The sequence below is a fragment of the Corythoichthys intestinalis genome, chromosome 8 (genome assembly GCF_030265065.1).
Source record: "Corythoichthys intestinalis isolate RoL2023-P3 chromosome 8, ASM3026506v1, whole genome shotgun sequence".
In the NCBI taxonomy this organism is placed as follows: Eukaryota; Metazoa; Chordata; class Actinopteri; order Syngnathiformes; family Syngnathidae; genus Corythoichthys; species Corythoichthys intestinalis.
The window spans coordinates 1945906-1971596 of NC_080402.1; the positions used below are offsets into that span (position 1 = coordinate 1945906).

The 25691-nt window shown below is 43.5% G+C and overlaps 2 protein-coding genes across 2 annotated transcripts; one reads left to right on the top strand and one right to left on the bottom strand.

Annotated features, from left to right (window-relative positions):
• The first annotated feature begins 468 nt into the window (after window positions 1-468).
• Window positions 469-6112, top strand: pgap4 (post-GPI attachment to proteins GalNAc transferase 4). The gene is made up of 3 exons (XM_057843798.1): window positions 469-826; window positions 3698-4085; window positions 4470-6112. The coding sequence occupies exons 2-3, from the start codon at window positions 3705-3707 to the stop codon at window positions 5250-5252; spliced, it is 1164 nt and encodes a 387-aa protein (XP_057699781.1). The 5' UTR covers window positions 469-826; window positions 3698-3704; the 3' UTR covers window positions 5253-6112.
• Window positions 6113-7085: 973 nt separating this feature from the next.
• Window positions 7086-25409, bottom strand: rrp36 (ribosomal RNA processing 36). The gene is made up of 7 exons (XM_057844316.1): window positions 24858-25409; window positions 22443-22572; window positions 22311-22377; window positions 19923-20027; window positions 19224-19298; window positions 19033-19150; window positions 7086-11335 (listed from the first exon to the last, which is right to left on the bottom strand). The coding sequence occupies exons 1-7, from the start codon at window positions 25021-25023 to the stop codon at window positions 11181-11183; spliced, it is 816 nt and encodes a 271-aa protein (XP_057700299.1). The 5' UTR covers window positions 25024-25409; the 3' UTR covers window positions 7086-11180.
• Window positions 25410-25691: the final 282 nt, after the last annotated feature.

Here is a 25691-nt window from a genome sequence, read left to right on the forward strand (position 1 = left end):
TCTATCGGAGAAAAATCAGTTGTAGAAATAACTGGGAACTCAGGAGAGCCATGACATTATGTTCTTCACAAGTGTATGTCAACTTTTGACCACAACTGTATAGACTAAATTTCAATAAAGGCGAGACAAATGTATTTTTATGGCAAAATTCAACGTAAGGCAATTCAAAGTGCTTTACATCACTTGAAGATCCACATACAGAGATAAAATTATTCATTAAAAAAATCATATTAAATCAACAAGAACATTAAAAACAAAGACAATTGAAACAGGAATAAAATCATACACAAAAATCATATTTAATCTTCATGACAGTTAAAAATAGATAAAACACACTGTTGACATAGCGGTATTCTGTAATTTACCAGAACTTAAAAAATATATATACAATTTAGGAACCTGTATCCTGGAATTTATCATTTATAATACACACACAAAAAAAGTTGAATGAGTATTTGTGAAAATATAGTTTCATTTAAACTGGGGACGCAAATGCACCCTATCCAAAAAAATGACCCATTACGACGTTTATGGACTGACACAAGATGGCTGCCATGTGATGACGGCCCACCCGCTTAGCCCCCAGCGTGCTTGTCGCATCTAGCGCTATAAACATGTCCTCTATTTACAGAGCCCCTCTTCTGCCCTGCCGCCTGATCCTCCGTCCGTCTGTCAGGCATTTCCCCCCCTCTTACCCTTTTTTTCCTCTTTTTTTCCCCCTCCCTCCGCCTTTTTTTTTGTTGAGGGGGACGAACCGAACGTCACGTCGCTTTACGTCGTTGGACGCGGACGCTGCCGGCCGGCAACAGGGCATCTGAAAGTCCAAGTGAGTCAATTACTTGAACTGGTAGAAGAAGTGGGCTACAGAAGCAAAGCGTCGATTCCAGTCAGTGGAAAAATGGAGGGGAAATATGAAACAAAATGCTCTCAGTACAATTTCTTATGTCCCATCGTGACGATACCACGTGAAGGCAGCGTCAGGTTTATGATGTCCACCAATCATTTCATCGTGAATTAAGTAGGGCTGTCAAAAGTAGCCATACTGAAATGTATCTGGATGCGGCATATTTATGGGAAAAGTATCGATGCTGTACTCGCTTCTTTTTAAGTTTTGGCGCGACGACAAGTCAGTAGGAATTTTTGCACTACTCTTCATAGTTAGGGGGGATATTTTGGCTGCCGTCCAAACAGTTTGAAGCGGAAGGTCTAGCAGTGATTGAATGAAACCTCTGCTTCAAACGGGTTGAGCGTCTACTAGTGATAAACTCAGAAGAGGAACAAATTGGACCTCATTCCAATTCATTTGGCCCGTTGAGGTCGGGTCACGGGAGCCTGGATTTTTCCCTTCGGAAGACTTTCCAAGTCGTCCCCACCTGGCCATGTTACTTCCTTTAGAGTTTCAGTCACATCCTATGGGTCACTTCCTGTTTATTTGGGAGCATTACCATTTTCTGTTGGTTAACTTCCTGTTCATTTTAGGGTCACTTCATGTTGATTTTGGAGCATTTCCAGGTCACTTTCTTTTGGTCTCGGGACCTGTAGGGGTCAGTTCCTGTTGATTTTGGGGACTTTAGGGATTCACTTCCTGTTGATTTTGGGGCATTTACAGGTCACTTCCTGTTGATTTTGGGGCAGTTACGGGTCACTTCCTGTTGATTTTGGGGCATTTACGGGTCACTTCCTGTTGGTCTTGGGGCATTTACGGATCACTTCCTGTTGATTTCGGGGCATTTACGGATCACTTCCTGTTGATTTTGGGGCATTTACGGGTCACTTCCTGTTGGTCTTGGCGCATTTAGGGGTCACTTCCTGTTGGTTTCAGGGCATTTACGGGTCACTTCCTTATAAATTTTGGGGCATTTTAAGCCATTTCCTGCTGATTTTCCATCACTTCCTGTTCATTTCGGGGTATTTATAGGTCACTTCCTGTTGGTTTTGGGGCCTTTAGGGGGTTACTTCCTGTTGGTTGTGGGGCATTTACGGATGACTTCCTTTTAGATTTTAGGGCATTTCACGCCATTTCCTGCTGATTTTCTATCACTTCCTGTTCATTTTGAGGTATTTATAGGTCACTTCCTGTTGATTTTGGGGCATTTACGGGTCACTTCCTGTTGGTTTTGGGGCCTTTAGGGGTCACTTCCTGTTTATTTTAGGGCATTTACAGGTCACTTCCTGTTTATTTTGGGGAATTTACGCATCACTTCCTTTTCGTTTTTGGGGCATTTTACAACATTTGCTGCCAATTTTTCATCACTTCCTGTTGATTTTGGGGTATTTATAGGTCACTTCCTGTTGGTTTTGGGGCCTTTAGGGGTTACTTCCTGTTTATTTTGGGGCATTTAAAGGTCACTTCCTGTTCATTTTGGGCCATTTACGCATGACTTCCTTTTCATTTTTGGGGCATTTTACGAGTTTTGCTGCCGATTTTTCATCACTTCCTGTTGATTTTGGGGTATTTATAGGTCACTTCCTGTTGGTTTTGGGGCCTTTAGGGGTCACTTCCTGTTTATTTTAGGGCATTTACAGGTCACTTCCTGTTCATTTTGGGGCATTTACGCATCACTTCCTTTTCGTTTTTGGGGCATTTTACGACATTTGCTGCCGATTTTTCATCACTTCCTGTTTATTTTGGGGTATTTATAGGTCACTTCCTGTTGGTTTTGGGACCTTTAGGGGTTACTTCCTGTTTATTTTGGGGCATTTACAGGTCACTTCCTGTTTATTTTGGGGCATTTACGCATCACTTCCTTTTCGTTTTTGGGGCATTTTACGACATTTGCTGCCGATTTTTAATCACTTCCTGTTGATTTTTGGGGTATTTATAGGTCACTTCCTGTTGGTTTTGGGGCCTTTAAGGGTCACTTCCTGTTTATTTTAGGGCATTTACAGGTCACTTCCTGTTTATTTTGGGGCATTTCATGCCATTTCCTGTTGATTATCCATCACTTCCCGTTGATTTTGGGGCATTTTACGCCTTTTCGTGCCAATTTTCCTTCACTTCCTGTTGAGCTTGGGGCATTTACGGGTCACTTCCTGTTGATTTGGAAACATTATTACTTTTAGTTTGTCTCTGGGTACTAAGATCCCGTTCATTTTAGGGTCACTTCATGTTGATTTTGGAGCATTTCCAGGTCACTTCCTGTTGGTCTCAGGGTACATAAAGGTCACTTCCTATTCATTTGGGGGTCACTTCATGTTGACTTCAGGCATTTATGGGCCACTTCTTATTAATTTTGGGGATATTTTGTGTCATTTGTTAGTCAAGGGGCACTTATGGGTTACTTCCTGTAAATTTTGGGCTCACTTCTTGTTGATTTTTGGAGCATTTTCAGGTCACTTCCTGTAGGTATTGGGGCACTTATGGGTCACTTGTTCATTTTAGGCTACCTTGGGGAGAAAACAAAATGTCAAAACATTTGATTTGCCACTACCTGCCTCGTCGTCGTGGAAACATCAAGCGAGCCATCTTCTTTGCGGTGGGTGTGAAAATTTATCATGGGGCGTGTGTTTTTGGTCAAAATGGGCTCACCTTTATGGAAGCAAATGTGCCATGAGAATCTGAATTTCAAGCCCAGGTAGGAACGGCAGGGGCCAATGTGACTTCTGACAGCCCTAGCGCGACGTAGGCTAATTGTCGTCAGCCTACCGATGACGGCAAATATTAAGTTGAACTGAGCGGTGGTCTTTTTCCACACAGACGAGAAATGATGCACCGACTGAGCCGCCACGCGCGCTGGTCCAGCGGCGCCACGCAGACGCTGGTGGTGTTCACGCTGACCTTCTGCGTGGTGCTCCCGTTGTGCTGCCAGCGCCTGGTCTACTCCTACTACTTCCTGCGCTCCGTCTACTTGGACACCGTCAGCGAGGACGCCTTGCGCGAGAGTCTGCGACGCGGTCAGGAGGCGCTGCGCTTTTGGCAGAGCGCCGACCCTCCCGCTATCTCCCCCGCCAGTGACGAGCCCGAGCTGCTGGTCACCGTGGTGACATCGCGGCGCCGCGACGGCTTCCATTACCACTATCTGCTGCAGGTTATGTACCAACTGAGCCTTCTCCTGGCCGGCTGCGGAGAGAGACCCTGCGCCCAGGTACGCTAGCCAAACCACGTCATGAGGGGAGGGAACCTATGGGTAGCCTACGACACGATACGATTTGCGATATTAGCACATGAACGAATGTTCATTCGCTGCCACCCTATGGCCGTCAGTGGCAGCCAATGCTAGGCAACCCATTTTCAGTCACTTCCTTTTGATTTTGGGGCATTTCACGCCACTTCCCGTTTATTTTCCATCACTTCCTTTTGATTTTGGCGCACTTACAGGTGACGTCCAGTTGATTTTCAGTCATTTCACGCCATTTCCTGGTCAATTCTTGTTGATCTTGGGTTGACTAGTGTTCCAGCGTAGCAATGCGCACCATCCCTCAAATGGTCAGCATAAAGGAGCATGCTTTTTTTCCCCCCCAACCTGCAGGTGGTGCTGTGCGATGTGGAGAGCGGCCCGCACGTCAATGAGGATGCCAAACTCCTGGAGAGGCACTTCCGCGTGCTGCGCCGGCTGGCCGATCGCCGCCACCTAGCCTTCAACACCTTCGAGCGAGAGAAGCAGGACTACGCCTTCTGCCTGCGGCGGGCCTACGAACTGGTGCGGCCCCGTAACGCGGTGGTCCTGGAGGACGACGCCTTGCCCCGTTCGGACTTCTTCCGGGTCTTGAGGGAGCTCCTGAGTCGGCGGTTCGCCGCCGGCGCGCTCTACGTCAAGCTGTACCACCCTGAGCGGCTGCAGCGCTACTGGAATCCGGAACCCTACCGCCTCCTGGAGTGGTTGGGTTTGGGCCTGCTGGGTGGCACCCTGCTCTTGGGGTTCCTGGTCACGCAGAACCCGTGCTCCCTGTCAGTACGCGCGTCCATTGGCCACCTGGCCCTCCTGACTGTCTACGTGATGGCGAGTGCCGAACTGCTGGGCCGCCACTACCTGCTGGAGGTGCGCCGCCTGTCCCCGCAGCTCTACGCTGTGTCGCCCGCCACAGAGTGCTGCACGCCGGCCGTGCTCTACCCAGGAAACGCCTCCCTGAGGGCGGCCGCCTACCTGGACCTGGCCTTCTGCTCCAAGGGCAACGCAAAGGACACGGTCCTTTACCGGGTGGCACGCGCCGCGCCCGGAGAGCGCTCATACAGTGTGGAACCCAACCTGATCACGCACATTGGATGGTTCTCCTCCATCAGGCCCAACCCGGCCCAGCCAAGGATGCTTTGACCCTCACTAGTCTAGTTCCGCCCATCCAGATCGGGTCACGGGAGCCCGGGTTTTCTCCTTCGGAAACACTCCTGGCCATGCCGGGTGCTTCAAAGGCTTGATCCCAAGTTGTTGCCGCTTGGCCGGGTCACTTCGTATAGATTTTCGGGACATTTTTGGGTGACTTCCTGTTGATTTTGGAGTATTTCCCAGTCACTTCCTGCTGATTTAGGAGCATTTATAAGTCACTTTGTGTTGATTGCTGGGCATTTACGGGTCACTTTGTATTTTGGAGCATTTCCAGGTCAATTCCTGCTTATTTAAGAGCTTTTCCAAATCATTTCCTGCTAATTCATAAGTATTTCAAAGTCACTTACTGTTGGTAACTGGGAATTTATGAGTCACTTTGTATTTTGGAGCATTTTTGGGTCACTTCCTTCATTTTTTTAAACCTGTCCTGTTCAGCTGTTTGACATGGAGAATGGTAGTCTGAGTGTCCGGGGCGCCGTGGGTGGTCTGGGGCGGGGATTGATCGGGGCCCGGGCGCTTCACCCGCCCTGCGGCCAGTGGTTCTGGTGGGGCCACGCCCGCGGGATCCTACCTCTTAACTCAGGCACTTTTCACTTCGGCACTGTAAATATCTTCCACCCTGGCACTTAAATACTCATACATTTCTCCGGGGAGAGTTGGGATGGGGCTTTACAGTTCCCCCCTGTTTTTAATGCATCACACACCAAGGTTGTGGGATGGTTGGGACCTGTTGGGAGGGGGTGCCTCACGGTTACCTCCTCACGACAGGCCCCGCCATCCCTGCACCTTTTTTAACGCACCACACATAGCATACTTCACAGGAGAGCTCCAGCAAAGGCTGGGTAGAAATTCCATGCTGCGGTCCCACTGCCCCAAGCCAAGCTCTCCTGAATATGTTGGTGTCAGCTAGATGCATTTCTGGTTGACACCATGTGGGGGGCCTGTTAACCAGGGAAAGGGGGGGGGGGGGGGGTCTAGAAGATAAGTGATTGGGAGGGGTAAAGTGTACACAAATCAGGCCTGTGATCTAGAACCCAGTAATTAATTGTGTGAATCCCTTGTGAGTACGAGCCCGTTGGCAAGCCACCCTACGCCGCCCCATCGCTAATCCCGGCACTGAGGTCCCCCACCCGAGCGCCCCCAATCACATCCAGCCATGCGCGAATCCCATCAAACACATGATAGCCATGCAGACGAGTGGGGGCGCCACACCAGGGCCACGCCGCAGCCCATCCATTGTCACCCCCCCGGGATCCAGGGTTGTCCCCTGGGCCACCCACGCCCTCATCAACCGGCCTTCAGGGATGGGAAAAGGGGACACACCACCAACCCCCACGCCCACCCCGGCCCACCCATGAGCCACAGCCCAAAACCGGCACGGCACATCGCGTGACCCCCAGCGGCCCACTAAGCCCAGCCCAGGGCAGGGCAGGGCCCGCCGCCGGAGCAGGCGACACCCAGCTGATACACCAGCATCCAGCCAGGGACCTGCGCCAGAGCACAGGATGGATACCCAGGCAGAGAAGAGAGGGGAAGGCAGAAGCAGGAGAACGCCGCGATCGGAGCCCCGACCTCCCCCTACTCCCGCGGCTGGCAACCCAGGCAGAGGGCAGACCACACCATAGAGAAAAAGTGTGGGACCCACCTACCACCCTCTTACTATGGCTGCCAGGTCCCCGACTGGCAGCCATTAACCAGCCCCGTGATGGGATTGTGCGGGGAGGGTAGTGCAGTGTATGCATTAAAATAGGAGAGCTCGGCTTGGGGCAGTGGGACCGCTGCATGGAACTTTTACCCAGCCGCCTGTCCCACCGCCCTTTGCTGGAGCTCCTCCGTGGAGTATGATGTGTGTGGTGCGGAAATGGCAGGGCCTGCCGTGACGAGGTAACTGTGATGTCACCCCCCCCCCCCCGCAGGTCACATCCATCCCATAACGTTGGTGTGTGATACATTAAAATCAAGGGGGAGCCGGGCTGGGACTGTATGGCCCCATTCCAACTCTCCCCAGAGGCATGAATGAGTATGTAGGTGACAGGGTGAAAGATATGAGGAGTGCATGAATTAAGAGGCAGGCTCCCGCAGACAAGAACCACCGGCCACAGGGCGGGGGAAGCGTCTGGATCAACCCCCGCCCCAGACAGTCCCCGCGTCCGCACACTCATCTGCCCAAGCACCCACCCCGCACCTCAGATAGGCGCCACACCGAGTGCCGGAGACCAGGGGTTATCCACCCCACCGGCAGGGGACAACAAGCCCCGGCCCCAAGGGCCCTAGGAGAAGGGCGCCGGCAGCCGCTGCGGTCTTTTTGGTTGCTTCCTGTTGATTTCAAACCATTTCCAAATCACTTCTTATTCATTTTGGAGTCACTCCCTGTTGATTTTGGAGCATTTTTGGGGTCACATCCTATAGATTTTCAGTTACATCCTATTCATTTTGGGCCATTTTTGTGTCACTTCCTGTTGATTTTGCAGCATTTCCCAGTCACTGCCTGCTGATTTAGGAGTGTTGCCACGTCACTTTGTGTTGGGTCTTTAGGCATTTACAGGTCACTTTCTATTTTGGGTCACTTCCTGTCGAATTACAACCATTTCCAAGTCACTTCCTGCTTATTTAGGCCCATTTCCAAGTCACTTCCTATATGTCTCTAGGCACTCGTGGGTCACTTCCTATTAATTTTGGGCCATTTTTTTGGGTGACTTCCTGCTGATTCAGGAGCATTTCAAAGTCTCTTCCTGCTGGTCTCTGGGCATTTATGGGTGACTTTATTTTGGAGCATTTTTGGGTCACTTCCTGTTGATTTAGAAGTATTTCCAAGTCACTTCCTGCTGATTCAGGAGCATTTCAAAAGTCAATTCCTGTTGGTCTCGGGGTACAACAGGTCACTTTCTATTTTGGAGCATTTTTGGGTCACTTCCTGTAGATTTTCTGTCACATCCTATTCATTTTGGGCCATTTTTGTGTCACTTCCTGTTGATTTTGCAGCATTTCCCAGTCACTGCCTGCTGATTTAGGAGCATTTCAAAGTCTCTTCTTGTTGGTCTCGGGGTACTTTTGGGTCACTTCCTGTTGGTCTCTGGGCATTTACGGGTCACTGTATTTTGGAGCATTTTTGGGTCACTTCCTGTTGATTTAGAAGCATTTCCAAGTCACTTCCAACGTATTTAGGCACATTTCCAAGTCACTTCCTATTCATTTTGGAACATTTTTGGGTCACTTCCTGTTGACTCAGGAGCATTTCAAAAGTCAATTCCTGTTGGTCTCGGGGTACTTACAAGTCACTTTCTATTTTGGAGCATTTTTGGGTCACTTCCTGTTGATTTAGAAGCATTTCCAAGTCACTTCCAACTTATTTAGGCACATTTCAAGTCACTTCCTATTCATTTGAGCATTTTTGGGTCACTTCCTGTTGATTTCGAAGCATTTCAAAAGTCTCTTCCTGTTGGTCTCGGGGTACTTATGGGTCACTTCCTGTTGGTTTTGGGGCCTTTAGGGTTACTTCCTGTTTATTTTGGGGCATTTACAGGTCACTTCCTGTTTATTTTGGGACATTTAAGCATCACTTCCTTTTAGTTTTTGGGGCATTTTACGACTTTTCCTGCCGATTTTCCATCACTTCCTATTCATTTTAGAGCATTTTAGGGTCACTTCCTGTTGATTTCGAAGCATTTCAAAGTCACTTCCTGCTGATTCAGAAGCATTTCAAAAGTCAATTCCTGTTGGTCTCGAGGTACTACAGGTCACTTTTTATTTTGGAGCATTTTTGGGTCACTTCCTGTTGATTTAAAAGCATTTCAGAGTCAATTCAAGCTTATTTAGGAGCATTTCAAAGTCACATCCTGTTTGTTTTGGAACATTTTTCCTTGTTCATTTGATGCTACCAACAAAATGAAACAATATTTAATTGATTGATCGCCGCCTGCCTCATTGTGGTGGTATTTGCGGTGTTAAAACTAGGGCTGTCAAACGATTAAAATTTTTGATCGAGTTAAGTACAGCTTAAAAATTAATCGCAATTCAAACCATCTATAAAATATGCCATATTTTTCTGTAAATTATTGTTGGAATGAAAAGATAAGACACAAGATGGATATATACGTTCAACATACGGTACATAAGTACTGTATTTGTTTATTATAACAATAAATCAACAAGATGGCATTAACATTATTAACATTCTCTTAAAGCAGTACTTCTCAAATAGTGGGGCGGGCCCCCCCAGGGGGGCGCAGAGCGATGCTGGAGGTGGCGCATGTGACCTTGGGAAACATACTTTTTGCCGTACTAAAATAAAGTGTAATTGCACATCCACTAAGTTTTCACCCTCATTTTTAGCGTGTGCGCAATATTTTTGAACCAAACAAGAGCACACAGCAAAGAGCACTGAACATATGAAATGGTAAGACAAGGAAATATGACGAAGCGTATGTAGCATTTGGCCTTGACTTTTAGTACAGTGGGGGACGCGGAAAGCCCAGTCTGTTTATTTTGTCTAAAAATGTTCGCAGCGGACAGCAGAAATGATTTTTTCCAGCGAAAATGTGCCGAATATCGCTAGCAATCCTCTCGCTTTGTCAGTGTGACATCAGTATACCAGCTAGCACTTTTAGCATCTTTTTAGATGATATACCACGTTGCTCAGTGCAAAATAACCCCACACCATAGCAAAGGAGCTGATACTGCCTGCAGTAAAAAAAAAAACTTCCTCTGTCCAATCAAACTGTTGTTTTTATTCTATTAATTTTTATTTTTCCGGTCTAATTGTTTGGCATATTGTCCTCGTGAGTTAATATGCTAATCAATTTAAATTTATTATTATTTATTGATTTTATTTTTTAGTATCAAACGGTCAAAAAAATCAATCTTGAGTGTAATTTTACAGTACTGATGTTTTTTTTTAATTTTAATTTTGTAAATTGATCTATATTTGTTTTTCTTTAATATTAAAAAGAACACAATGTTATGCAGAGGTGTACTTATAACAATAAGAATGTTATATACAAATGATTCTACAGTATATTTATGGTGGCGGCAGGAGTTGGGGGGCACGGAACGTTTACGTCTTCCTGGGGGGGGGGGGGGGGGGGGCATAACAGAAAATAATTGAGAAGCACGGTCTTAAAGCGATCCGTGAATAGAAAGACTTGTAGTTCTTAAAAGATAAATGTTAGTACAAGTTTTAGAAATTTTATATTAAAACCCCTCTTAATGTTTTCGTTTTAATAAAATTTGTAAAATTTTCAATCAAAAAATAAACTAGTAGCCCGCCATTGTCAATGTCAATAATTACACAATGCTCATGGGTGCTTAAGCCCATAAAATCAGTCGCACCCAAGCGCCAGCAGAGCGCGACAAAACTCCAAAAAACACAACAAGTTGGCATTGCACTGTGCTGTCATTTTAATCTGTTTGAGCGGGGCATGTGCATTAATTGCGTCAAATATTTTAACGTGATTAATTTAAAAAATTAATTACCGCCCGTTAACGCGATTATTTTGACAGCCCTAGTTAAAACTCATCACATGATTTTGCAGGGCAGGGCCTTTTTGGTCAAAATGGTGTGCATCAAGAGACGCCTGGCCGCCTTCTGTGGAAGCAAATCTGCTATGACACTTTGAATTCAGAATCAAATTTCAAGGCTGGAAGAATAATGATTTTTTTCAGCGTGAATCTTCAATTGCAAAAAATTCCAAACTCGCCGATAATCAAGGGAGAATATCGATTCCCGTCTTTGTTTGCGATTGAATTTTGATGTTGAAATACTTGTGGAACAAGTTTACAGCTGTCGCCCTTCTGCGTGGACTTTGTACGGGAAGCCGCTGTGTGTCACAGGGCCCCGCTTCTTGCTGAAATAATAAAAATGACAAAGTGGACTGCTTTTGAGATTTTCATTTTTCAAACAAAGGCAAAAAAAAAAAAAAGTCACGAAGAAGCGGTGGCGCGCCCGTGCAGCGGCGGCAGCTTCCTCCGATCTTTGCCGGCATTGCGCTTCCTCTTCTTGCCGAGGAAGGCGTCCAACTTGCCGCTCTTCTTCAACTGAGTGAACCTCGCCGCCAGGGCCGCTTTCTTCTGCTCAGCTACGCAAAAAAAAAAAAAAAAAAACACAAGGGCGCGCCATTAACACCTTGACCAAACGAAATCCAAAAACTTTTGTACTAAGTGTGTAACAGCTCATGTGGATGTATTAACCCGTTTTGGGTCAGTTCACTTAAGTACAGTTTACCTTTACAGAGTTCTTGAACCCTTTTAAAAGTCACATTTAATGCTTTTTAATAGTGATGCACGATAATACATTTTTCAACCGATACCGATAACCAATAATTTCCTGTCACTTCCACCTGATAACCGATAACGTCACGCCGATAATTCTATTCAAATATGTACAGTAGGCATGTGCCGGTATGAGATTTTGACGGTACGATAACCGTGAGCAAAAATACCGCGGTTTCACGGTATCACGGTATTGCAATTATAGCTACAAAATGTGTTATTTTGAGATGTATGGGTTAAAAAAAATAACTTTTTTCCATTTAACAGGATTTTTTTTTTTTTTTTTCAGAACATAGTTGCAAATTGGAACATGAATATATTGTTAAAATAATACATTATCAATAAAAAAACAACAACATTTTAAATAAAATTAAAATATAACTAATAGACTATACCCACAGCCACAGCTCAAGTTGCTTAAGATTAGAGCAAGAACAAAATAATTTCTGTAAAAAAGTAAAAACACTTCTGAATAAATTTTTTAAAAATGTATACTGCATGACTTTTTTTTTTTTTTTTTTTTGAGGGTGGAAAAGCTCAAGTGAAGTTTTGCCATTTTCAGCCACTGTGTCAAATCTGGTCATGCCTTTGTGTTAAAAAGAACAAAGAATTCATAAGTTAGTTAAAAATGTACAAGTTAGTATAAGTTAGTTAAAAATGTAAAAGTTAGTTAAAATGTAAATATTGTTGTGGAAAGGTTTCATCTAAAAAAAAAAAAAAAAACATTGGGAGTGAGACCTCTTCTTGAGCTAACAAACGTGGATTTGTGCTTAGGGCAAGATCATCTTTCGTCAATTAACGATCTTTGATGCTATGCCTTTTTCCCCCCTTCATTCAAGCAAATCAAGCTTGTTTTCTCACTCTGCGGCTGTAACACTCGACGAAGTTGCTCTTCCAGCTAAGCCTAGGCTAACATTCATCTTTGTAAGCTTTTAGTTCGTGCGTATATCGAATTTGAAAGGAAAATGTGTGTTTTGTTTTTAGCGAACTTTTCCATGGTGCTAATCTGTTGAAGCTACTCACGTCTCACACATGGCAAAATACAATTGTACAACGTTTTAAATGTATTTATTTTGTATATTACACTTACCACGATTTGAGAGCTCAATAAATTGAAGAAAAGAACGACTTATGATTGGAGTATTTGTTTTTGGGTTTGCTTGCTGTTTAGCGTCACTTTCACACAGAAACAAACGGGAGGGGGTGAGCGCTGCCGCGCCACGCCACTTCTGGCTGCATTTTTGACACATGAAAAATGGCGAATACCGTACTACGGTCTGACGGAAAATTTGAGTGGTTTTGAAACCGCAACGTTTTCACACCGCGGTAAACCGTGAAACCGGTAACCGGCACATGCCTAATGTACAGTATGTAAAATTTTAAAGTATACAAAGATCAAATGTTACTGTGCAAAAATGTGATTTAGTGCTATTTTTTTCCAGATCAAATGTGAACAAGTAGTAAATTCCAACATCTAAACAATGGCAATGACATTGTGTAATGGTAAGCTTTTGGCAACAATTACTTAGAGAGTAAACACCCAAGTTGCACAAAAATGCCTTTAAAAGTAAGCCATTCCTAACATATATCACATTACTACACTGCAAAAACACCTCCTTAAAACTAACAGAATTGGACAAAACTGTTGATTGCGCACATTTGGAGGCTAAATCAAGGATATAATTATCGGATCGCATTATTGGTTGAATTTCGTTTTATCTGGATTATCTGTGTGACGTCATAATTGCCATTATCGGTCGATAATTATCGGTGACCGATATTATCGTGCATCTCTACTTTTTAAGACCTTTACAGTATAATTTAGTACCAAAATGTAAGAATTTCGGATGAAGGGAAAAAAAAAATAACAGCACTAACTAGGCCTGCAAGCAGGACTGAATGGGCCCTCGCAGTTCGGCGCAACCAGTGGTGTTACCAGGAAATCAGGTGTGTGTGTGTGTTGGGGCTACAATGCTCAAGTAGGTCGACATCCAGCATAGAGCTACTGCACCATAAAACATGGTTTTCTCCTTGACATAACTGTTGTTGTGATTTGGTCTAAACAAATAAAAGTTGGATTTTATTTGACTTGGAACCAGGGGTCGCGTTAACCGGATATTTTCCGTCGTTGACCGGTTTTTTAAAACGGTGACGGAAAAAACTGAAGTCCGTCCATCATTTTGACAGGTTGCAATTCACACCCCAGACCACAGGGTGGCGAGTTAGCATATTAATTAGCTATTGTCTCTCTTAATGCATGACGTCGTTGGCTCTTCTGTCAGAATATTGTAGCGTCACCGGGGTCTGGCGGCGGCACCGTGATTGACACATCAACACGAGGTTCTTATTGGTGCACCCGGTGTGCCAGTGCGTCATCCAATTGATGGACAAGATTGCTGCCTGTGTATAGACCCCAATCACATGACGTCACAACTCCGCCCCCCTGACTGGAGCCGCCATATTGTGTGTCAGCTCGTCATGTTTACACATTACCGCTACGTACATGCCTCCTATATACCCTACCCACCGACGTCACAAAACCACGTGCTCGCTGTGTGGTTCCGCCCACTTGTCCGTCATTTTGTCTCTGTATTAGCATTGTTTTCAATTGATCGAGGAATTTAAAATGCATTTCATGGAAGACCCGGTGCTTTCTGATGCCGTAAACTCACTGGATGTGTTGCATAAAAGGCGTTATGTGGAAAACCTTCGTTCTATACAGTCGCCAGATCCATATTTGATGCCCAAATCGATGTTTTTCGACCCACTGTCTTCGCCCTGTCTGCCTGACATCTGCTACGCTGATATTTACAATTATCTTGTCCACACAAAATCAGCCTATTCTCATGAAAATTTGAAAAACTTCAAGAGCTTGGAGGCTTATAAATACTTCGTTGCTGGTTGGGTGAAACAGGTCCTCGTTCGGCAGGAATCTATTTTGTGCTTGGAAAGGTGAGTTACGAAATGTTCAATTCAAAATCTTTTGTTATTGCTAACATCCACTGTCAAGTCTAATGTATTTCATGTCGTTTGTCAATGGAGTTAAGGCTTTTAATGTTTATGTGGTTTAGCGATAGCACTCTCACTACATACATACGTGTATGTTGTCGGCGATTAGCCTAGCAATGATCTTAATTGTGGTTATTTGTCAGCCCCGTAGACGAGGCCAGTTTCTTTCACTTGGTACCAATTAAATATTATTCAAAAAATAACGATGGTGGAAGAAACGGAAGTCACAAACATCTTGAATTTGAAACTATGTCGTACTACGTCGTATGTTGTCGGCGATTATCCTTGCAATGATCTTAATTGTGGTTATTTGTCAGCCCAAAACCCTCTAAGTATATCTTAAATGCATCTTACCAGATGTAAAATGACTACTACATAGTCTGTGGTGATTTTTTGGTGCCCAGTTTTCACGTCGAATTGCAGCCGTCCATTTCGCTCTCTTTGGATCCCTCGGAATACAGTAAAACTTCAAGTCTCTCCTTCCATCTTCTCTGTTAGTGCAACCAACAGCCACACACGCCTTCACCATTTTGATTATTAATGTTAAGGAGCAGAAAAACACGCCGTAAATAGGAGAAATGTACGTAGCCGTAACAGGTTAACACTATGTTTTGACGGACAAGTGGGCAGTACCATTCAGGAGAGCGGAGTTGTGACGTCACGTGGGTAGGGTCTATTACGGCGTGTTTTTCTGCTCGTTAATATTAATAATGAAAATGGTGAAGGCGTGTGTGGCGGTTGGTTGCTGTAACAGAGAAGATAGACGGAGAGACTTGAAGTTCTACCGTATTCTGAGAGACCCGAAGATGAGAGCGAGATGGACTGCTGTAATTCGACAAGAAATCTCAGCACCAAACGATCACCACAGACTATGTAGTAGTCATTTTATATCTGGTAAGATGCATTTAATACATATTTAGAAGATTTTGGGCTGACAACCACAATTAAGATCATTGTGTGACGTTGGTGATTGGGGTCTATATCGTTGCCTCTTTTTCTTTGGGGGCGGAGTTGTTGGCGGTAAGCAGAGTAAAAAGGGAGAAAAATACCACGACTTCCGTGTCTAATTTTTGGCCGCCAAGCAAGCGTTACAATATTAATTAAAAATGAATGAAAACTAAATACTATTGAATATGTCATCATTATCATTTTAAAAATTTAAGTGACAGGTAAAAATAGACTATGACCGGATTTTTATGACCCTGTCAGTCAAAATGACAGCCAACAAAAATGTCTAGCGCAACCTCTGCTTGGAACACATCCATACTTGAACAGTATAGACATGCAGGTGACATTTTTTTTTAGGTAATCTATTGTGGTTCCTCAGTTTTTTTATTACTATTATAGTTATTCTTTGTTCCGCAGCCCCTTCGAGCTCAATTTGACCCCGTTAGAAAAATGCACCAAAAGTGGCAGGCAGGTTAAGACTAGTGTTTTTAATTTTACTTTAAAAAAAGTAGCTAATTACAGTTACAAATGACTTCTCCCAAAAAGTAATTGTGTTAGTAACTCGGTTACTTGAATGTAAGAGTAATTAGTTACTTGGCAAAGTAACTAGTGATATTTTTTTTTTTTGGGGGGGGGGGGGGGGGGGTCACACAATGTGAAGTTTAAAGGGTTTGGGGGACAATTGGCCCTAGCCCAATTCTTTACCCTCCACTTAACTAGACACTAGGGTATTGCGATAACTAGATAGTAACCTTTGCTATGTGTGGAAGTCGTTTAAAGTTGTGAATCAGCCGTTAAAGTTGTTAAAATTGCTCCCGTTATTGCATTAGTTCCCTTCTGTCTACTTTCAACATGTGTAAGTTTTAAAACTTTCATCGTTTAAAGATAGATTTAAGTCAAGATTTTGCCGATTTAGGAGCATTTTAGTTAAAAAAGTTACAGTACTTAGGTTCGCTAGGAAGGTTGTCTACAACAGAGCCTTCCTGAGAGGTCTACTGCTTTAAGATAGCGGCTGTTTACTAACGCATGTAGTCTTTAAAACATGTTGCCAATGCAACCGTGTCTGTCATTTGCATCTAGTTCTATAATATGTGATATCTACCGTATCATGTGGGCGTAGTTTGTAGGCTATCGGCTACAGTCAGGTATTATTGGAGCCACCTAGCATCACGTTTGAAATGGCATCTTCCCCACTACGGCTCTGCTCTCTCATCTCCGAGAGTCCGCCTCTCTCAGACTTATTTTATTCAACCAACTTTGTAACGCATACTAACACACGCCTTTCCCGCCTCAGTAACGGTAACGGCGTTCCCAAGATGAGAAAAGTAATTAATTAGATTACTCATTACTGAAAAAAAAAAAAACGCCGTTATATTCTAACGCCGTTATTAACAACACTGGTTTAGACAGGTTCAATCTTTGATATCGTGTAAAGACAAATTCCAAATACACTATGTAGCGCCCCCTAGCAGTCATTCTTTGTGCCGCCGACGCTTTGAGCCCTACTTTGACCCCCTCAGAATGCTTCAAAACTCACCAAACTCAACAGCCAGGTGAACACGAGTGAAAACTTTGATAAATGTAAAAAAAAAAAATCAAAATATGCGTAAATGTGTAGCCCTCCCCCAGGAACAAAACCAGCATTTCTTTTTTTTTGGGGGGTGAAAGAGGAGGTAACAACGCAAAGGTTAAAACTTAGAACACATCAGTACTATATGAATGGGATACCATACACGGTGCCCAAAGAAAACTGGATGTAGTACTAACGGCAGTACTACATCCAGTTTTATTTGGGTGGGCAGAGCATGTCCGTAGGTGGGCACTGCCCGCCCCCCCCCCGGTGACACCCCTGGGCGTAACTCAGATGGCACGCAGGTCAGGGTGGTGGCAGATCGCCCCCCTCTCATCATCTCATTAGACCCTAACTTGCTAGAAACTTCTTTTTGGAGATTAGAAATACAGTGGGGCAAATAAGTATTTAGTCAACCCAACCACCAATTGTGCAAGTTCTCCTACCTGAAAAGATCAGAGAGGCCTGTAATTGTCAACATGGGTAAACCTCAACCATGAGAGACAGAATGTGAAAAAAAAACAGAAAATCACATTGATTGATTTTTAAAGAATTTATTTCCAAACTACAGTGGAAAATAAGTATTTGGTCACCTACAAACAAGCAAGATTTCTGGCTGTCAAAGAGGTCTAACTTCTTCTAACGAAGCTCCACTTGTTACCTGTATTAATGGCACCTGTTTTAACTCGTTATCGGTATGAAAGACACCCATCCACAATCTCAGTCAGTCACACTCCAAACTCCACCATGGCCAAGACCAAAGAGCTGTCGAAGGACACCAGAGACAAAATTGTAGACCTGAACCAGGCTGGGAAGACTGAAGACTGGGAAGACGCTTGGTGTAAAGAAATCAACTGTGGGAGCAATTATTAGAAAATGGAAGACATACAAGAACACTGATAATCTCCCTCCATGACCCGTGGCGTCAAAATGATAACAAGAACGGCGGGCAAAAATCCCAGAACCACACGGGGAGACTTAGTGAATGATCTACAGAGAGCTGGGACCACAGTAACAAAGTAACACAATGGGCCGCCAGGGACTCATATCCTGCACTGCCAGACGTGTCCACCTGCTGAAGCCAGTACACATTCAGGCCCGTCTGCGGTTCGCTAGAGAGCATTTGGATATTCCAGAAGAGGACTGGGAGAATGTGTTATGGTCAGATGAAACCAAAATAGAACTTTTTGGAAGAAGCACTGGTTCTTGTGTTTAGAGGAGAAAGAATACTGAATTGCACCATACCCACTGTGAAGCATGGAGGTGGAAACATCATGCTTTGGGGCTGTTTTTCTGCAAATGGACCAGGACGACTGATATGTGTGAAGGAAAGAATGAATGGGGCCATGTATCGAGAGATTTTGAGTGAAAATCTCCTTCCATCGGCAAGGGCATTGAAGATGAGACGTGGCTGGGTCTTTCAGCATGACAATGATCCCAAATACACAGCCAGGGCAACAAAGGAGTGGCTTCGTAAGAAGCATTTCAAGGTCGTGGAGTGGCCTAGCCAGTCTCCAGATCTCAACCCCATCTGTGGAGGGAATTGAAAGTCCGCGTTGCCCAACGACAGCCCCAAAACATCACTGCTCTCGAGGAGATCTGCATGGAGGAATTAGCCAAAATACCAGCAACAGTGAGTGAAAAGCTTGTGAAGAGTTACAGAAAACATTTGGCCTCCGTTATTGCCAACAAAGGATACATAACAAAGTATTGAGATGAACTTTTGGTATTGAGCAGATACTTATTTTCCACCATGATTTGCAAATAAATTTTTTAAAAATCATACAACATGATTTTCTGGGTTTTTTTTTCACATTCTGTCTCTCATGGTTGAGGTTTACCCATGTTGACAATCAAAGGCCTCTGTAATATTTTCAAGTGGGAGAACTTGCAATTAGTGGTTGACTAAATAATTACTTTCCCCACTGTATATCACCTTTACGATACAATGTCACACCCCTACCCAATAATACGTACATTTCTTTAGGAAGAAGGGTCGAGCGCCCCGATCGGCTCGTTCTCTTTGCTCCTTCTTGAATTGGAGCTCTCTGGTCCGTCGCTCCTCCTGCTGCTGGCGCGCTCGCTCCCGATTGGCCTGCGTACGTTCCAAGAAGGGTTACAGAGAGACTAATCTCCACTCCGATTTTCCATTTGCCTCTCGCACTCACCATCTTCTTGAGGAGGGAGCCGAGCTTCTCTTTCCGGTCGGCATTCTTGGTTTTCTTCAGCTGCTTTTGGAGCGCCTGAAGCATAGGCACAAAAACATTCAATATCGACAGGAATAAACGAAACCAAACGACCAAAATATTTCATCCACGAACAGTTTTTGTCTGACGACGACGAGCGACAAGCGTGTCTCGGGAGACGAAAACAAAGAGACGTTCGCCACAACACGAGTTTCCGTCATATGTTCGCAATGTGTGTCATTTTCTTATTGTGTGTATAAGGTTTAATCTCGCAAAGTTGCTTTAGCCTTGAAAAGTGTGCTGAGTGATCATCAAATGTACATAAATGTAACTTGTAGCATTAGCATTTAGCATGGCAAGCGTCCTCTTAAAACTTTTGGACAACTTTTTTTTCTTTTTTTAAACAGAGTTGGTGGTGCACAGGTGGATTTAATTTAGGGATGTCCCGATCCCATCATGTGATCGGAAATCGTGCCATTTTTCACGTGATCGGATCAGGACATCCCTAATTATGGATGTGATTATGGAATAGGATTATTTGCTCTAGATTCATGTTTTTGCACAGTTTTGCTGCACTTTTCATTAAATCTACCTAAAAAAATGTTATTCAAGACAGTCAATTGTTCTTTTTTGTGATCAATAACAAATGCGTGGACATGGACCAGTGGTTATGATAATAACCTGCGCCTCTCGCCGTCTGATGTCGTCGATGAAGCGGTAGGTCTTGTCGAAGATCTCCGCCTTGTACTCCCCTGACAGGTCGTCAAAGCGAGGATCTCTCAGCGTCTGAAGGCACACAAGTAAAATGAACCTGTTATTTAACCCTCTGGTTACCAGTTTTGTTGGGTCTGTTTGACCCAGAGGAATGCAGCAGGCCCAAGAACCAAAAGTTGTATTTGCCATGTTTTTCTTTGCCATGTGACATTTTTTCTTTGCCATGTGGCATTTTTCTGGCCATGTGGCAAAATGGATTTTGCCATGTGGCATTTTTTCTTTGCCATTTGGCATTTTTTCTTTGCCATGTAGCAAAATGGATTTTGCTATGTGGCATTTTTTCTTAGCCATGTGGCAAAATGGATTTTGCCACGTGGCATTTTTTTGTTTGCCATGTAACATTTTTTTGCCATGTGGCAAAATGGATTTTACCATGTGGCGTTTTTTCTTTGCCATGTGGCAAAATGGATTTTACCATGTGACATTTTTTTGGCCATGTGGCAAAATGGATTTTACCATGTGGCATTTTTTCTTTGCCAATTAGCAAATGGATTTCGCCATGTATTATTTTTTTTCTTTGCCACCTGGCATTTTTTCTTTGCCAGGTGGCAAAATGGATTTTGCCATCTGGCATTTTTTTAGCCGTACAGCAAAATCGATTTTGCCATGTGGCATTTTTTCTTTGCCATGTGGCATTTTTCTGGCCATGTGGCAAAAAGGATTTTGCCATGTGGCATTTTTTCTTTGCCATTTGGCAAAATGGATTTTGCCATGTGGCATTTTTTTTTGCCATGTGGCAAAATGGATTTTGCCATGTGCCATTTTTTTGTTTGCCATGCAGCAAAATGGATTTTGCCATGTGCCATTTTTCTGTTTGCCAATTAGCAAATGGATTTCGCCATTTATTTATTTATTTTTGGCCATGTCACATTTTTTTTGGCCATGTCGCAAAAGAGATTTTGCCACCTAGCATTTTTTCTTTGGCATGTGGCAAAATGGATGTTGCCATCTGGCATTTTTTTTTGCCATGTGGCAAAACTGATTTTGCTGTCTTGCATTTTTTTGCCATATGGCAAAACAGATTTCGCCATCTTTCTTTTTTTTTTTGCCATGTGGCAAAATGGATTTTGCCATGTGGCATTTTTTCTTTGCCATGTGGCAAAATGGATTTTGCCATGTGGCACTTTTTTGTCTGCCATGTAGCATTTTTTTTGCCATGTGGCAAAATTGATTTTGCGATGTGACAATATGGATTTTGCCATGTGCCGGTTTTTCTTTGCCATGTGGCAAAATGGATTTTGCCATGTGGAATTTTTTTGCCATGTGGCTAAATGGATTTTGCCATGTGACATTTTTTCTTTGCCATTGGACAAAATGGATTTTGCCATGTGGCACTTTTTTGTCTGCCATGTAGCATTTTTTTTGCCATGTGGCAAAATTGATTTTGCGATGTGACAATATGGATTTTGCCATGTGCCGTTTTTTCTTTGCCATGTGGCAAAATGGATTTTGCCATGTGGAATTTTTTTGCCATGTGGCTAAATGGATTTTGCCATGTGACATTTTTTCTTTGCCATTGGACAAAATGGATTTTGCCATGTGACATTTTTTTCTTTGCCAATTAGCAAATGGATTTTGCCATTTATTATTTTTTTTCTTTGCCATGTGGCATTTTTTTTTGGCCATGTCGCAAAAGAGATTTTGCCACCCAGCATTTTTTCTTTGGCATGTGGCAAAATGGATGTTGCCATCTGGCATTTTTTTTTTGCCATGTGGCAAAACGGATTTTGCTGTCTTGCATTTTTTTGCAATATGGCAAAACAGATTTCGCCATCTTTCTTTTTTTTTTTTTTTTGCCATGTGGCAAAATGGATTTTGCCATGTGGCACTTTTTTGTCTGCCATGTAGCATTTTTTTTGCCATGTGCCAAAATTGATTTTGCGATGTGACAATATGGATTTTGCCATGTGCCGTTTTTTCTTTGCCATGTGGCTAAATGGATTTTGCCATGTGACATTTTTTCTTTGCCATTGGACAAAATGGATTTTGCCATGTGGCATTTTTTTCTTTGCCATGTGGCAAAATGATTTTGCCATGTGGTATTTTTTTTGCCATGCAGCATTTTGTGGCAAAATCCATTTTGCCATGTGGCATTTTTTTTTTGCCATGTGGCATTTTTTTTGCCATGTGACAGAATGGATTTTGCCATGTGGCTTTTTTTCTTTGCCATTTTTTGCGAGATAGCAAAAAAATGCCACAAGGCAAAATCCATTTTGCCACATGGCAAATACCACTTTTGGTTCTCGCTGTCTCTCAAGGATTATTTTACATCACGTCGGCGGGGCTGACACTCACAGTCTTTTTGACGGCGACCACCTGGCGGAGGAAGGGCGCCCGTTTCTTGGAGGAGACCTCCGAGGGCCTGAGGAAGGACAAAAAGATGACGACTGGCCGGCTGGCGCCACCTGATGGCAGTAGAGGTGGTACCTGTTCTTGTTGAGGCGCTTGCACAGGTCGGTAGGGCGCGGGCGGCGGGAGTCACCCCCGCCGGCGGCTCGGTCGTAAGCTTTGGTGCCCACGCGGCTTCGTAGTTTTAGAACGTCCTCAAACGACAACTCTGCGCACGCACAGGAATCTCAGCATTTTTATTTTATTCAAAAACGTGGGATTCAAATGTAAAATCAAGTCCATTCAAACTCCCAAAGACTTTTTGTCGATACCATACCATTTTCCATACGACGTCAACTTTAAAAAACAAAATTATGATCCATCCAGTCGTCTGGCTCTTAAAAACTACATCTTGAAACTAGTGCTGTAACGATTAATCGTTTAACTTGAGTAATTCGATTAGAAAAAATTTTTTGAATCAAATTTTGCTGCTTCGAGGATTCGTTTTGAGTGCCGTTGTAATGCTTTGTTTGGAAAGTGTTTGTTTGCATTTAGTTTTATTTATTTGGGTGGATACTCTGCCCTCTAGTGGGAACAGTCAATAGGAAATAACTCATTGAACATGACTGAGTCCAGCTGCTCCCTGTTAAGACCAACATAACATTTTTTTTTTTTTTACATTATATGATTGTTGGAGCAGGTATTGTTAACGAGCATTGTAAAAGTTCACATTTTATAGCATTTAAGCTAGCGAACTTTTGCCGTGCAAGTTAGCCAATGGTTCTTATGTTGTACTTTGATCCTCGTGAATTTGTTAGAGGTACAGGCAGGGCTGTCAACAGACTTGCATGGGCCCGGGGGACAAGAGTTAACGACAACATACGCAGTACTTTAACACTTAGCAAGCAATGACAGTGTAAATTTTCAAATTATTTGAGATGGAGAGTTAAATTTAACAGACCATAATGTGATATGACGCAATATAAACAAACAATTTCCATCTGTTGTCCCATGTAGGCTACAATACAATAGAACAGAGAGAGTTATGGCTACCTGCTAAGGAACAAAACAGTATACACTAACTAAACATCCTGTGCCTGCCCCCTCCCCTCCACATTCCTGGGGTTATCAAGCCCTCAAAAAGTGATGCGCCTAGACTTTTTTGACAGCAAAGTCATTTATAACATCAGTGAAATCCAGTTTTTGAGCAAGCTCACGCTCAATGGGGAGCATGGCTAGGTTGTTAAGCCTGCCCTGTGATATGGTGGCGCGTAGGTGGTTTTTTATTATTTTCATTTTACTGAAGGCTCGCTATCCTCCAGCTACAGTCACTGGCAAAGCTAGCTCAATAGGCTACAAGCGACCGGTGACAGACTCAAATCAGACTTTGGTCACGGTGATCGCGAATGTAAACGTTCAGTGTTAGCGGCTGTTGTTCACTTACCGACATCACCGCCGGAATTCTCTGGCTTCTTGTCCCCCGTTTAAAAACTTCATTTTTTCTCATTCACCTCTATGATTTTCAACTTTTTTTTTTTGCGTGCTCCCGATTTATGACGACTCGCCATGTTTAGAGTTTATAACAATGACAGATTTTAATTTCGCACTTCAGGCCACGTACGTAGTGTAGCCTTGAGTGTGCCAAACCATTCTCTGCTCCAAAATGTATCTTTGAAATATTTAATTTGTTTAAGTATTATCTTGAGTAGAACATAATATTTAATCAGACAATGATTTTAAATAAAAAAAGAAATATGTGAACGTAATGTCAAATAAATTAAGGGTCATTTAGGGGCCCCTATGGTCCTTAGGCCCAGGACACCATACCCAATTGCACCCCCCTCCCAGGTATAACAATACAATAATCAAGTTTGTAATTTATTTATTTTTTAACAATGATTACCAAATTACATGTACCTATATACTACATTACCCATTATTAATTTATTTTTAATACCGTTTGAGGCCAATGAGTTAAAAAATTCCAACTTGTTTTTCCTCTGGCCAAGACGCAGTTTATCACTAGTAGACGTTCAATTACTCAATCACAAGCATCTAAGGTACGAATGAATTTGTAGTCATATGGTACTTAAAAATATACTGTACGTTGTTTGTTATTTTTTCCAAAAACGTGATACCGGCTCAGTACCGGCAGTAGCCGAGATCACGCTGGATAAAAATGGTATCGGTGCAACTTGTATGGTGTAGTTTTGTGCTTTTTTTGTTGACAAAGGTATCGAACACACGACGTGCTGACAACTGTTTTTATTAGCACATGGAGCTAACAACATTAAAACTAGTCTCTCGTGGCAGACTGCGCCTCTATGTTACTGCCTCATCACATGACCAAACATTGACATTGCGTCCACTTCAGGGTGCCTCGGAAAACATTATATCAGAATATTACATGTGGCAAATGGTACGGTATGGGGAGGTGGTTTAAATTTCTTCCCAAATTGAAATATTTTGTCTATTTTCTGCAGGAAAGTCACGGACGGACAAGTGAAAGTTCACCTTTTTGGACGTCTTCGCTCGTCCAAGCCTGGTCGTCGTCTTGTTGCTCCCCTCGGTCCCGGTGCTCGGCCGATCCTTCTCCTCGCTCGTCATCGGTCGACACAATCGAGTGGTTTTCCGAATCAGAGTCTGCTTCGTCGCTGCTCGTCGCGTCTGCTCTGCTCATGTTTGCCCCGGACCACGACGAGCAGTAGTTCAATGGAAACTCAGTGGAACTCGGCTTGCTAAGCTAGCCCAACTGGGGGAAAAAGCACGCTTTGTTTCAACGTCGAATTGAAGTCAATTTCTAAAGTGTCTCCGGAGAGTTCCACCCGTCTTTCAGTGCTTTCGACCAGCTCTAAAGTTCAACTCTTGATGAACTGTGGACCTTTAACAAGCAGCATGGTCGCCATTAGCGTAGCCGCTCTGACGTCACTTCCGCTTCAGATGATAACCAGGCTGTCACTTCCTGTTGATTGCGAGACGTTTTTGCTCACTTCCATTTGGGGGCATTTCGGGGTCACGTCCTGTGCATTACATGACGGGGGTTTTAAAAACATAAAATTTGGAGCACAAAGGTGTTTTAAAGCCTTCTGATAAAATGGTTTTGGCACTTATAGAAATTAGCCATAGATAACCTCAGATGAACAAAATATTCTTCCTGACAGGCTTTATGAAATGGTAAAAAGCCGAAGAAACCGTGAAATATTTTGTAAAATAGATTAAAAAGTCAATGCGGAAAATGAGCAACTTCTTAGGGAATATTGGCGGGTGGCAGCTGACGTTCATGCGCATTACTGCCACCTACTGTGTTGGAGTGTAAGCCAGAGTGCGCGGCTGTTAAAAGTACGTACT

Coding starts and splice junctions, on each gene's coding strand:
- pgap4 (XM_057843798.1), top strand. CDS start 3,705: ATGATGCACCGACTGAGCCGCCACGCGCGCTGGTCCAGCGGCGCCACG. Junction 4,086..4,469: donor GAGAGAGACCCTGCGCCCAG/GTACGCTAGCCA, acceptor CCCAACCTGCAG/GTGGTGCTGTGCGATGTGGA.
- rrp36 (XM_057844316.1), bottom strand. CDS start 25,023: ATGAGCAGAGCAGACGCGACGAGCAGCGACGAAGCAGACTCTGATTCG. Junction 19,151..19,223: donor GCTCCCTCCTCAAGAAGATG/GTGAGTGCGAGA, acceptor GAACGTACGCAG/GCCAATCGGGAGCGAGCGCG. Junction 11,336..19,032: donor ACCCTTCTTCCTAAAGAAAT/GTACGTATTATT, acceptor TTTTTTGCGTAG/CTGAGCAGAAGAAAGCGGCC.